The following is a 14,528-nucleotide window of genomic DNA, read 5'->3' on the forward strand; positions in this document are numbered from 1 at the left end:
GGATCTTCCTAACCCAGGAATTGAACTGGGGTTTCCTGCATTGCAGGTGGAGTCTTTAACAACTGAGCTACAAGGGAAGCCCAATGTGAACTAAAGCTCATCATTAAATCATGTTTCATACTCTATCAAAAATGTGTCCTCTGTCTTTAGTATTTTAAATGCATTATATTCAACATTTTAAAATGTAGTGTTAAAAAAATGTAGTGATAATGGAGATAAAATATTAGAAAACAGGCACCACAAAGATTCACACAACGAAGGTAAGCTCAGAGTGACTTTTAATATGCCAATCAATATTAATAAAACACAAGTCAAACAGACAAGTGCAAACCTGTTTTAAAAGAAAATTAATAGAAAAACAAGACAAATTCTTTTTTTTTTTTTTGCAATATCTGTTAGCCAGTATTATTAGTCAAATGGCTAATCACAGATAAAATATATTTTGTGAAAAGCTTGGGATAGTCAGAAATCATTCTGGCATTTCAAACAGCTATGTACAGTATTACCAAGATTAGTTTATATACACAAATATTGAAGAGAAACCGGGCAAAACATTTAAAAACAGACTAACAATACAATCAGGTACAAAACTTGGGTGGAAGGAGAAAACATTTTTTAAAGAGTCAAAGAAGGGTATTATTAGGAAAAAAGTACAAAACCAGTAATAATTATACTACATTAATACAGCATTCCAAAGGAGGGGAGGGTGGTGCATTTCTCCAATGCACTAGCTTCAAAGTTCAAAGGAAAAAAAAGGCAAATAGCTACTTTCATGAAGAGTAGCTATATATTTCACATAATTGTTTTAAAAAGAAAGCCTATTAACAACAATGATTGTTTAATGCTACAATTTTACAGCAAAGACAAAACTAAAATAGCAGCAAATTCACAAGGCAGTACTTCCACAGAATTATCATTCCATGGTTCATGCAATGCCTACAAAGTGCTCCCAGTTGGATATACAAGTATAATTCACAATTTAGAAAAAAAAAGAAATATAAGATTGACACACAGGTACATTGAAAGCTGAGGAGTACTGAGTCTCTTAGCATTTCCCTTTTCAAAGGGAGAACAGGTATGTAATAAAGCCCTTGAGTCCTTTTTTTACAGGTCACTACAGGAAAAGATACCTTTTATTACAATGCAACAGCAAACCATAAGCAGCACACCACCACAGTGGTTAACCCTGGAAAGGCTGGTGTAACATCCAACAGTGACTGACACCCTACAGAAGACAGACTGGTAAGCTAGACAAAAGCCTGATAGAGCACTGGTCAAAACGCAGCTTTCAACTGTGATTCACAAATAAGTCCTGAAAGGTATTTCAGTAAAGCTACTGACACCAACTGAAAAAGGAATTGCTAACTGGGTTCTAGCAGTGATTTCAACCTAGCTTCCTCTTGTCACAGTTTTTTTTGGGGGAGGTGGGTAATGAGTAGTTCAGTATATGGTAAGGCTGACAGAGCGGTTCATTTTCTTTCCAATAAGTCGAGATGTTCTGTTACTCTGGGTGGTGGACCTGGTGGCCATCCGATCAGTGAAGAGCGCTCTTTCCTCAGCTGCAGCTTTTGCCATCTGGGCTTTCTTCAGTTCTCTAACAACATAAAAATAGGAAACGAAACTTTTCACCTACTGTATTAATCCCAGAAAGGAATCCTAAGAGGCCAAATACAAACTACATTATCATTTTTGTGTGCCATCATTACTCCAAGATACAATTAAGGAGAAAAAAAAGATAATATTGTGAAAACCTATTTACATAAGAGACAAAAGGAGAATTCTATTTCCTTTTTATATGAACTATGCTGGCTATCAAACTAATGGCAAAAGAACCTTCAAGTATTTCAAGTCAGTTTTATTAGGTTAGTATAAAAATGGTAGGAATAAAGCAAATGAATTAGATAAACACTCCAACCAGTTTTCCAAAAATGTCAAAGGTCATTCAGATCAAATGTGAAAATCATCTAACCTAATTGACATTAATTTCATCCTTTCATAAAAGTAAACAGAACATTTCGAGGAGAATGTCATTTATGACAAAAGTTTGGAGAGAAAAACTGATAATTGTTCAGTTTAGCTTTTGGGACAATTTGGGCATAAGAATTATCACTGCTTTCAAATATATGCAGGTTTAAAAATCTTTTAAGTCCATAATTTCAAAGTTTAGAAACAATGTCAATTTATAGGTCAAATATCAAGACAGAAGTCCCCAAACTTTAACCATATAACATGCCAAGCCACTTTATTCTTCACTGATGTAAAGTATACATCATTGCTAATTAAAATCTGAGAATAAAAATGAGAAAGTAAAAACAAAACAAAAACCTCATCACTTACTTCTGCAAAAGTGAGTTTTTGAACTTTTCAGCATTCAGTTCTATTCGTAATTGTTCTGCACTCTTCCTCGAAGCAGACAGCAATACTGAATGCTTCACCAGTGCCATTGCTGAAGGTCTTCTCTCTGGATCTGGGTGAATCATAACCTTAAAAAGAGAAGTAAAATTAACACAAAGATATGCAATTTAATAAAATATTGAACTGTGTCAATAAAGTGCTTCACATACAAAATGCTCACTTTTAGCAACTCTGTAAATTCTTGGGAAAGCACTTGTGGAATCCGAGGTAATCTACCCTGTCTAATTTCATGCCATTGGTCTCCATTTCTGGGAAGAGGCTCAGCACCAGCAGCACATACCACCGTGAGGGCAAGGGCAAAAATATCTGCTTTTGGTAGGTGAGTATAGTTCTGTAAAATTAAAGGAAACAAAAAGTTAAGGGAATATAAAGATGGTCAAAATTAAGTAAGATTACACCTCAATGATTATTTGGGTGAGAAGACGAAATTAAAATGTCCAGTGATACATTTAAATTTAGGACATATTCAGAGAACAAGCTAAATTTGGGGAGATTATAATTTCTTTTAATGACAAAGTTATATACACTCTGGGGCTTTCCTGGTAACTCAGTGGTACAGAATCCACCTGACAATGCAGGAGACACAGGTTTAACCTCTGGGCTGGGATGATCCCCCAGAGAAGGAAATGGTAACCCACTGCAGTATTCCTGCCTGGGAAATTCCATGGACAGAGGAGCCTGGCGAGCTACAGACCATGGGGTTGCAAAGAGTAGGACACAACTTAGCGACTAAACAACAATACACTTTGGGGTGGGATGGTAAATACATTTCTAAAAGTATTCAGGTTATTTCTAAAAGGCCTCCTCTTTATCACCAGCCTCACTCAACTCTCAGAAGAAACTTTACCTCTAGGGGCATTCATATGAAACTACAAAGATCAACAAGTTAGAAATATCCACATACATATACGACACAAATATACATAAACAGAATAGTGCCATACAATTCCTTTGTTCTAGTTATTCTATTTCCATTCAAAACGCTTATCAAGAAATATTTTATAACAGTTTTTGAAATAGTATCATTAACTATGGGGCTTCCCAGATGGCTCAGATGGTAAAGAATCTGCCTGCAATCCAGGAGACCTGGGTTCGATCCCTGGGTCAGGAAGTTGTCCCCTGGAGAAGGAAATGGCAACCCACTTCAGTATCACCTGGAGAATTCTATGGGCAGAGGAGCCTGGCGGGCTACAGTCTATGGGATCGCAAAGAGATGGACACAACTAAGTGACTAACACACACTTTCACATTATTAACTGTATGCCATACTTTATTTAATCATTCATTTATTGCTAAATATTAACATCATTCTCAACTTATTTGTATATGAATATGTCTTTAAGAGAGACTCCTAGAAATGGAAATTCTGGGTCAAAGGAAATGTGACTTTAAAATGTTGACAACTCAAATGATCTCCGAAAAGACATTGTCATTTTAAAGTTTCACCAGTAATGCATGGAAACTTCTTTTTTATTGCAACCCCACCACTGTTGAATATGATAAATCTTTGCCTTTATTGACTTTTGCTAGATTAAATACCCCAACAAGCTAACAGTTTACACTTTCTATTCTGTATTACCTTTCTACTGGTTATTAGCTTAAAGTTTCAGTACATCTGCATTTATAGTTTTCTAGCAGCTGATAATAAGTGTTATAAAGCAAACGGCTTAAAGAAGAAAAACTACCTCCTGTAAAACTTCATTTGCAAGAAAACGGCTATCACCCTCTTCAACTTGTGGACTAGAGATCCTTGTTACATGCCCAAGGTCACCTAGAAGTATTGAAAAAAAATACAGTTAAGAATTAAAACAAAACAGCCTCTATTTTAAGGAAATAATTTGGTTACTTTTCTTTCTTACCTATTTTAAACATAACTTTGTTGGATGCCCAGTCATCTTCATCTCCTTCTTCAGAGGCAGCATTTGGGATTGAAGTTCGAGATATGAAAATATTACCTGTCAAACAGTTATTTAGGTAAGCCATACTAACAATTAATAGAATCAAAGTTCACAAACAAGTCATATAATGAATCATTCAGAAAGCGCTTAAATATATAGACTAGGTGTTCTATCCCAAACCCAATGAGAATGAAAGGGGACTGTATTTTCTAGAAATATATTTTCTGGTCTAGCACTGGTCCTTTAACACTTGAAAACCACTGCATTAAGACTCTTGTCAGCTGCACATTGATCTTCAGTAGTTCTAATTACTTAGAAATAATACAAAGGGCAATTAACATACTAATTTGTGATGCTATTGAAGCACAAATTTTAATCCAATGCTACAAGGCTGGTGTGAAAACAAGTCACGCTGGTAGTTTGGCTGACCATACAGCTTCTACATCCCAAAGAGGTTTTGTGGTTCACTATTTCTACTGTACACAAACTTTTTCTTCATCTAATTCAGGCAAGTTTATATAAATATAAGCTTCAGCAGCAAACTTTATTTTAGTAGTTTTATCAATGTTTCATTCACTAGCGTCTTTTCAATTTTACTAACAAGACAACTTATTTTATGGGGATATTTGTAAATTTAAAATTTCACATGCCTTAGTATTTTCAACTTTTGTACCTGTACTGTAATGGTCCCCTGTTTGTATAATATTTAATACAAGCTATGAGTATGGGGGAACCTCAATGATCTGCATTAATTGCAACCAGTTCAAACAATTTTTCCTTTTTGAAAATAAATGTTTTAATAAGTTGACATACAAAAATTCTTCATATAATTCATATAATTAAGTTGTGAAAAATGATTTAAATCACACAGTCCATGGGGTTGCAAAGAGTAGGACACAACTTAGCGTAGATTAAAAAAAGAAAAGAACCTCAGTAATTCAATTTAAAAACACTCAGCCTAAAATGTTTAACTTAAATCCATCAACCTTTTAGTTATAACTTCTAAATTAAAGGATAGAAAAAGGAATTAGCTAAATGACGCAAAGAAGCAACCAGCTGAACCCAGAAGAAAGGAAATCTAGCAAGACAAGGTCTGTATTATTATTATTTAAGTAGGGGAAGAGTAAAACCTAAAAAAGAAAATGGATTTACCCTGATGTAATGCATGGTTCTGAAATGGACACTAGTTTGGATGAAGCAACTGCTAAGGACTTTGGTCAACTAGGAAAAATTTTAATATGATCTGGCAAGTAGATAATTACTGAAATGGAAAGGTAGAGACAGTGTCTTCTAAAAAAAAGTTCTAAAACAGCATGTACCTTGCGATGGTACTTTTGACAAGAGGGATTTGCACTAAAATGTTAGTGTAGGATTCACTTGCATCCTTTTTTAAACGCAAGATAATAAAGATGCATGTACCATTTTGTTTTCTGAACAAAACAGTAATAACAATAACCCTCTTAGCCGCACCAGCATTAATTTAAAAGTACAGATCTATATAGCCTAGTACAAGAGACAGGCTTTAAACATGAGTTCTTTTAATCTCCCCATCAGTCCCACTCTAAGACTGTGGTTCCCATAAGATACAGAACATTTTTTTTCAGCTTTTAGTAAAAATGGGAGTATTATTTCAGATCTTTTGGGGTAACAAGGGAAGAGGTGATGGGAAATGAAACAGTACTACTAAGTGGGTCAAAAATCTTTTAAAACTAAAATGAAATGTACACTGCTGTATTTAAAATGGATAACCAACAAGGTCCTACTGTACAGTACAGGGAACTCTGCTCAATGTTATGTGGCAGCCTAGATGGGAGGGGAGTTTGGGCAAGAATGGATACATGTATTTGTATGGCTGAGTCTCTTTGCCGTCCACCTGAAACTATTACAAATTGTTAATCAGCTATACTCCAGTATAAAATAAAAAGTTAAAAGAAAATAGTAAAATGTTTATGTTTCCATATTGTTTTAATGAAGTCATTTATTCTATAAAACCCTAAAGAACATAGGTCAGATGATCTGTAATACTTACTAGGCTTTATATCCATGTGAACTAAAGACATTGAATGAATATACCTCAAGCCCCGGCCAACTTGTAAAAGGAGATCCTTCAACTCTGCTTCTGTAAAGTAACTCATACTTCTGTAGTTTTCACTTATGGCATCGGCTAAACTGCCACCTAACACACACAAGAAAAGTTAGAATTTTCTTCTTTCTGAAATACCATTTTTCTTTCATCTTTACTGTATGACTAGACGCAACCAAGAAAATGACATTTTACAGGACCTATTCTCTTCAACCTGCTTGTGAAGTCAGAACTGTATTTATTCTTTCAATAGCGAAAACACTCACATGTGTACAAACTATAATATAAAGTCTCTGTCTTATCAATACATACTCTAGTAACCCACCTGGTTCTCTTTCCCAGAGTAATGTTATGAATTCTTTTCAACTCCTTTTCATACAAGCAATAACACATTTTCATTATCTCGAAGATCATTCTTTATAAAATATACAAAGACACTCCTTTCTTAGGTATACAGAATTCCATTGCATAACTGAATGGTAATGCACTAACCAATCCCCTAATTGATGGACATTTAAAAATGATTTCCAAGCCTTTAATGCTCTTGCCTGGAGAATCCAATGGAGGGAAGAGCCTGGTAGGCTACAGTCCACGGGGTTGCAAAGAGTCAGAGACGACTGAGCGACTTCACTTTCACTTTTCAATACTACAAATTAATAGTCTCTGGAATTCACATATATTTTGTTATCTCCTACAAACAAATTGCTGGGTCAAATGGTATATAGAGTGTAATATACACATTCATTGTGTGTATGACACACTATTTTATTACATATAGGATAAATTCCTATAGCTGAGAGTACCATTTCTATTTACCCTACAAAACAGCTTTGGGCTGGTTTTCACACTATCAAACGCCAAGACTTGATTGCCTCTGAAAGCTCACATAAAAAACACTCAGTTCCTGATTTCAAAATGGCTAATACTTAAAATCTGCTAGCATAAGGTTATGTAAATCTGGGGATTTGGAAGACAAATCTGGACGATTACACACACACAGAGTCCCCTTTAGAGACGGCTGTACCAAATCACACTTCCATGCTTAATGTACAAGAATACCTATTTTCCCACACACATAACAACAGAGTCTACAAATTTTATAAGTAAAATCCAGTATCTTAGTATAGTTTTAATTTATACCACTCTTACTATGAATAAGAACAAACCTGCTTTTATAGAATCAAACCAATCAGCTAATTTGTTTATACTTTAAAAAACTTTAAGCTTATACTTCATAAGTTTTATTAAAAACTTTGTTTATACTCTGTCTCAGAGGATATGAGGAGTTATGTTTAAAAAATAAACAAACCACTTCTGTTTAAAGCTTAGTTGGGAATAATAAAACCAGAAGCAAGGTAATAAAATCTAGGTCGATGATATACTACTCAGAAAAGGAGGTCCTATAATTTGAACAAGTCTAAACAGCAAAAACATCAAATGTGCAATAAAAATAAGTAAATCACACACCTGAATAGTTTAGGATTAAGTATGTTCTCCGAACTTAATTTGTACAAATCTTGAACTGTGGGAAAAAGAGAGCTCTAGAAGGGAGCAGGTCAATAAGCTTTTTGGGATATGTGAATTTGAAGTCCTAGATTAAGTTTACCCAGAAATAATATGGCTGCTTTTTAATGGGTCTAGCTACTACAGCTGGGCCTGTTTCTTCTATCTTGCTGCTGAAAGGGTAAGAAAGGTGAGAAGAGCAAACCATTCATCTATTTCAGGTTCTCCTCAGCTATCAATTAACACTTTTCTACACCTGCTTACCAAGAGTAGAAATTCCGTCTATCACCAAATCAAGAAAACAGGCTCAAAATGCAAACAACTGTTTTCAATAGAAAATCAGTTAAGATAAAGGTTATCAGTTAATCAACACTACAAATGAATGATAACAGAATCCATCCCTGTGAAACTACAGAAAAGGATCTAGCTAGGTCTATTAGGACATTCAAGGGTTTAATGTGGAGAAAATGGTGGAAAACGGAAACAGAAGAGCTCACAAATATATCTTGACAGCCTCATTCTCTTTCATCTAACCAAAAACACCATACAAAGAGGCCGTTCTATTTTACACAAGTCTATTTATTTTTTAAAGATCCATATTCCTAAAGTGCTTAAGACTGCTCCAAAATAATAAACTATTTCAAAAGATTATTTTATACTCTAACTTTATTATAGGACAGGGTCTTTGTAATCTGAGGGTAGCAAAACGGCTCATCCCCCTCACCCAAATCCCAGGCCCAAGCCAGTTATCTCAAAATCAACCAAATAACACAACCACGTATTTGGTAGGTTGCTACAAATTTGTGATTTCTGGACTGTGGCTGACAGCAAGTCACATCAACAAGGTGAGAGGTAGAAAGAAACTAGAAGGAGATGGTGTCTAGCAAATATGGAGGAAAGAAGGTTATTATGATCAAGTTATACTATTAGTAAGTGCAGTAACTAAAAAATGGAGGTTAAGCAACAGAATAGTCCACAAAGCCATAGGTGACAGCTACATAAATATTTTGATATGAACAGAAACATTTCAAGAAATGTGTGAAACCAGCAGCAATGCTGCATACTGAGCAATTATATTTTTTCAAGGGTGTAGAATAAAATGACAACTCAGTGAGAAGTCAGGTATGAGAAATGGATCTTCTACATGTTTTTCAAAACAGAAATCTTGATCTACTACTTATACCACTTTTTCATTCACAAGCTATGAAATGGCTAGTCTTAGGGAAAAAAATGAGAATCAACAAAAATAACCTTCGCTACTCAAATGTTCAATAAATTCTTAATTCTCTAATATTCACTGAAGATGTACAGAAATAAAAATCCATCATATACAAAATTTTAGGTGTTTAATAACAGATCTGTAAGAATCAGAAGTGAGGCCAGGACTTTGGTAAAGATTTAGTGAAAAAGGAAGGACCCAGGATGACTGCTGAAGGACCTGCTGAAATTCAAAACCATATAAAGGTCCAAAGTTAAACCTCTATAAATGCTTTTTTGGGGGAGGCAGGGAGGAAGAAAGGAGGCAAGCACAGCTAGGGAACTAAAGAGAATAACTCTCTCTTTACAGAAACATTTCAGTGGATTCGAGTGGTAAACGAAGGGTGGATAGATGGTAAGGGGAGCAAGATTCAAAAATGGCTGAATTTATATCAATGGAGAGTCACTGTCATTTTACAAGTAACCATTATCAGTTTCAGCAGCACATAAAATGAAATGCAAAGGGAAGGCTACATACAGGGAGCTTGGCTTATTAACTATTATATCCCTCCCACACACTATGCTAAGTGCTCAGTTCAGTTCAGTTCAGTCGCTCAGTTGTGTTCGACTCTTTGCAACCCCATGAATTGCAGCACGCCAGGCCTCCCTGTCCATCACCAACTCAGTACCAAAATATACATGGCAAGGCTGCTATCCTCTCAAGAAAATCAGTTTAATTTGAGTAACAGACATACAAATAATATGCATGGTTCTACTGTCTAGGTAGAAAGAACAAGGTTTTCAATCTTATCTTCCAGGTAAGAATAACTTGCACTTCAAATTCATGTCAGGCTTTTGATCTTTGAATTTATAACAGGTAAAAAATAAATAGAATTAGAGCAAGACTTTAGATAAAAAAATAAATTATTTCCTTGGTGTTCGTTTTCCTGAGCTTACACATTTACAGGGGAACCATTACTCACCGTTGCAGTATTCATTCTGTATAAGCATATGATCATCTTCTGCCCATGCAGAGAAGTATCGAACTACATGAGAATGTTGCCCAAGCACTGCATGAGCATATACTTCTCTCAAAGCATTCTGCCTAGAAGTTTGAGATTAAGAGAATCATAAATCATTTTTATTTAAGATAAACTGAGTTAATTTATCTGAAAGTTCGTAAAAGATTCTTGACTTCTGGATCTATCATTCATTATGCTGAAGAACAACTTGCTTAAGAGAGAAGAGGATTAAAACTCTGTATGAGATTTTCCCAAAAGTTTCCATTAAAAAATCTGGAGTAGGAAATGGCAACCCACTCCAGTATTCTTGCCTGGCAAATTCCACACAGAGGAGCCTGGTGGGCTATGGTACATGGAGTTGCAAAGAATCAGACACGACTAAGCAAACAAACATCATGCCATTTAAGAATGTTAGAAAGAAGGAATCTTTGTTTCAGGAAAAGATGAAATTCTACTCTACTGTGAATTCAGAAAATTTAAATTAGGCTCCAAGATCAGACTCCTCATATTACTCTACCAAATCCAATGAAAACTAATGGCACAAAATGAAATGGATCTGATTTAAATCATTATAACTTCTCAAACATTAGAGATTAAATTTAGTGACTGACCACCTAAAACCTTAACATTTCTAACACCATACTGATGAACAAAAGAGCAAAAGACAAAATCTTTAATACATACTCATCAACAGAGCCAGCCAATGGCTTTTTTGATCGCTTTATGGCATAAACGCATCCATCCAGCCTCTTCACACATTTAAACACAGAACCAAATTCTCCAGAACCAATCTTCTCTAGCTCATGAAATTCTGTTGTATATCGAGACTTCATATTGCTTTCAGTAATTGTAATTCTCTGTAATAAAAAGTGTATCCATATATATATATATATAAAGGTATGAAAGTGATTTTTTCACTAAGGTGATAACACTATGAAATTCAAAAATTTTATCTTATATTTTAATGCTTATTTAACATGTATATATGGGCTTTCCTTGTGGCTCAGTTGGTAGAGAATCTGCCTGCAATGCAGGAGACCTGGGTTCAATCCCTGGGGCAGGAAGATCCTCCAGAGAAGGAAATGGCAACCCACTCCAGTACTCTTTTCTGGAGAATTCCACGGATAGAAGAGCCGGGACGGCTATAGTCCATGGGGTCACAAAAAGTCAGACATGACTGAGTGGCTTTCAATTTCAACATGTATATATGATAGCTTGTTAAGTAGAAACAAATATCAAAAACAATAAAACTTTTTAAAAAATAAAAAGGAAATGAAAAGCTACTGACTTTAGCAGGTCTTGTTTCATCTTCAAACTCATAATCACTGGCTTCCATGTCTTCACCACAGGAACTGAAAAATATTATTTTTTCTATCAATATATTTGACAGATCCATCAACTAGAGATCCAAAACTATCTGACAAGACATATAGCAAAATGAAAATTTAATGAATGAAAACTGAAAAGAAAGCATTTACTTTTGTAATGACAAGATACAGCCCAAGTGATGAAAATGTTGTTCCTGTTTAGATATACCAACACCACCGCACAGATCAAAATTAAAGCCTTTCTAAACCAACTTTCTCTGCTTGCCTCATTTTGACACCAGATTTACTAGAATTTATCTAGACCTTTTCTTTCTTCCTTTCCCACGCCACTTTCCCATAGCTGATTACTGAAAATTGCTAGTAATGGAGAAAATTCTCAGCCCATAAACTTCCAAATCATTTGGTTGAAATTAAATTTTAATTATGCCAAACCAGTCTTGAGTGGTTGAGGAACCAAACTGTTGAAAAATAAATAACTTACTCATTCCAATATGCTCTCTTTCTTCTACGACACTGTCCTGAGGAATGCAGTAACAAAGAATCTGGAGTAAAAGGATTAATATTCACTTGAGGTGTCTGTCGAACATCAAATTCCCTTTTTCCTGATTTTTCTGTATCCATGAATAGAGAGCCACCTCGGAGTTTAACAGAACTGGAATCGATTCCTCGAGCTTTGGAGAGCAAACTCTAGGAGAGGAAAAGAAATGCTTAGGATCCAAGTGCTACAGATAGCCTTCTCAACCTAATTTTCAACAAGTCTTTATCCTGGCTGAATGTGTAGGTCAAAGCAACACACCAACGCTTGTTAATCTTTCAAGCAAAATAGACAGTGGTTTACTTAGGAGGCTGAAGCTGGATACTAACCACCTTTCCTGAAAAAGTCAAGTAAAACAGGTCTCTAACCCTAAGAAGAATATGAATGAAAACTAAAATTAAGTTCACTCTAGGAGCTAAAAGTTAAGAAAACTTTCAATCCATCTAAAAATAGAAAGCATTCTGGGAGTCACATAATAGCTCCCCTCCCCCATCCAAGTAGGGCTTTGAAAGCCACCACCACAGAGCTCCTCCCCTCACTTCCAGACTTGCCTTGGGCAAGTTGACCAATAAACAGTAAGGCATAACAAGCACACATCTCCTGAGGTTTATGACTAGTAACCGGGCTGAAAATCACTTTAAAAGGTACATTTTCCACATTAATCTTTTTAGTTCGATACTGTCTGAATTTCGGCAAGTGTCTGCTTTAAAATCTGCTGTTACTTCTAAAGCTTTACCAGTGGTAAATCTGCATACTCACTTGCCACTCAACACACAGGTGCTGAATACCTACTTCTTTTAAGAGACATTATCAATAGTATGAAAGCCTGAGGGTCCAGGCGACAATATCCACGCTGGTTTTTAACAGTTGGACGTTCCTAATCCAGACACTTCGGCTGATCAAACTTGGGAACTGCAAACCCAAGAGTGTAAACAAACGCTTACCAAATAAAATATTCTTTCCGGAAAGAGGCTTAAACGCTACCCCGAGTTATTTACAAGCCTCTTTAAGACTGTAAATACTTGAAGGCCAGCCTTTTCTCCCAAGTCGAAGAGCAGTCTCCCTCCGTATCTCAAACTTTCCCCCAAAAGGCCACCTGATACGAAACGATAAGTGCCATTTTTTTTTTAAACCGAACTCCTGGGTGCGCCGCCCAAATTACAGGACTGATCACTGCATTTAAAAGGCACCAGATGGCTGCGGCGCTGAGGAGTGTCAGGTGGCCGGGCCAGCACCACTGGAGCATCCTTCGAAACCGCGTTATCGGTGCCACACTCCCGCCTGCCACGCTCGGGGCCGCCCTGACTCGGCGGGCGTTAAATCGTCAGCCACCTGGACGGCGCCGATCAGCCCCTTTGAAAGATGAAGAAGTTCCAGACGAGGCCCATTGTTCAGTTACATAATCTTAACGGACAACTGCTGGGCAGGGCCCAAAAAAAGGGCTGCCAACTTTTTTGTTACAGCGCCGGAGAGCAAGCTGGGGTGAGGCCGGGCGGTTATGTAACCGAACCCGGGCAGCGCCGCGCTCCGCTCCCGGCGCCGCGGCCTTTTTAAAAGGCTGGGCCGGCGCGGGCTCTGGGCGCCCCGGCGGCCGCGTCCTCTCACCTTGGGGGTGTGCGGCGTGTCGAAGAGCCGCAGCTTGCGGAAGGTCTTGTGGGGCGGGGTGCCCGGGTAGTCTGGCAGCGGCGAGCAGGCGTCCTCGCCGGCCCCGCGCGCCCCGCAGCCCCGCAGCGACGCATCCCCCGGGCCGCCGCAGCGCACTGGCGAGAACGAGCTGCCCAGAAAGTAGGGAGCCGCCGGCGACTTGACCGGCGACGAGGAGCCGAAGCCCTCCTCCTCCCACGAGTCGCCCTCGGCCCCGCCGCCCGCCGCGTCCGCGCCGGGGCAGGCGCCCCGCAGCAGCATGTCCTCCTCTAGCTCCCCCGGGCTGCCGGAGATTGTGCCCGGAGAGCGACGGCCCTCGGGCCCGGGCTCTGTGGGGCTCCTCGCGGGCGGCAGTGGCGAGTCGGGCTCCTGAAAAGCCGAGTCCTCCCCGGTGCTGTGGCCGCTGCCTTCTTCCTCCTCTTCCTCCTCCTCTTCACAGTCGCTGCAGGGCGAGAAGATCAGCTTCTGCCGCAAGGTGCAGGAGGCCGCGGCGCGGCGGGGCGGCGGCGGCTGCTGCCGGCTCAGGAAGCTCATCGCGCCCCTGGGGCCGGGGCGGAGGACCGGAGAACCAGAGCCCGCGGAGTCCAGGTCTCGGCCGGCCCAGGGGGCGGGTCCGCCACGTGCGACTGGGCGCGCCCGGTGGCCGCGGCTGCGGCGGGCCTGCGCGGCGGCGGCGGCGAACGGCGGCTCCGGGACGCTCTGGGCGGCGGCCGGCGGTGGAGGCGGCAGCGCGGGCTGTCCGGCAGAGGCGGGGCGGCCCGGGCGCCGAGTCTGGGGTCTCCGCAGGTCCACCGCAGGTTCGGGTTCCGCGGCTTCCCGCGACCGTTAACCACGTGAGCGCCCAGTCCACCAATCCCCGCCCAGCTTAGGGTTTGAAAAAAATGGAGGGCGCGACGTAGCCCG

The 14,528-nt window shown here is 39.0% G+C and overlaps 1 protein-coding gene across 1 annotated transcript; it reads right to left on the bottom strand.

Moving 5' to 3' along the window:
* Positions 1 to 348: 348 nt before the first annotated feature.
* Positions 349 to 14,159, bottom strand: WEE1 (WEE1 G2 checkpoint kinase). The gene is made up of 11 exons (XM_068988706.1): positions 13,587 to 14,159; positions 11,928 to 12,133; positions 11,407 to 11,470; positions 10,803 to 10,975; positions 10,080 to 10,201; positions 6,343 to 6,489; positions 4,275 to 4,370; positions 4,101 to 4,186; positions 2,576 to 2,746; positions 2,338 to 2,483; positions 349 to 1,594 (listed from the first exon to the last, which is right to left on the bottom strand). The coding sequence occupies exons 1-11, from the start codon at positions 14,157 to 14,159 to the stop codon at positions 1,441 to 1,443; spliced, it is 1,938 nt and encodes a 645-aa protein (XP_068844807.1). The 3' UTR covers positions 349 to 1,440.
* Between the last annotated feature and the right edge of the window lie 369 nt (positions 14,160 to 14,528).

Source organism: Capricornis sumatraensis, chromosome 16 (assembly GCF_032405125.1).
Source record: "Capricornis sumatraensis isolate serow.1 chromosome 16, serow.2, whole genome shotgun sequence".
Lineage (NCBI taxonomy): Eukaryota > Metazoa > Chordata > Mammalia > Artiodactyla > Bovidae > Capricornis > Capricornis sumatraensis.

Excerpts from the sequence above, each read along its gene's own strand:
- WEE1 (XM_068988706.1), bottom strand. The coding sequence starts at position 14,159 with ATGAGCTTCCTGAGCCGGCAGCAGCCGCCGCCGCCCCGCCGCGCCGCG. Across the intron at positions 11,471-11,927 it reads AAGAGAGCATATTGGAATGA|TTCCTGTGGTGAAGACATGG; the intron begins GTAAGTTATTTA and ends AATATTTTTCAG. Across the intron at positions 10,202-10,802 it reads TTGGCTGGCTCTGTTGATGA|GCAGAATGCTTTGAGAGAAG; the intron begins GTATGTATTAAA and ends TCAAACTTCTAG.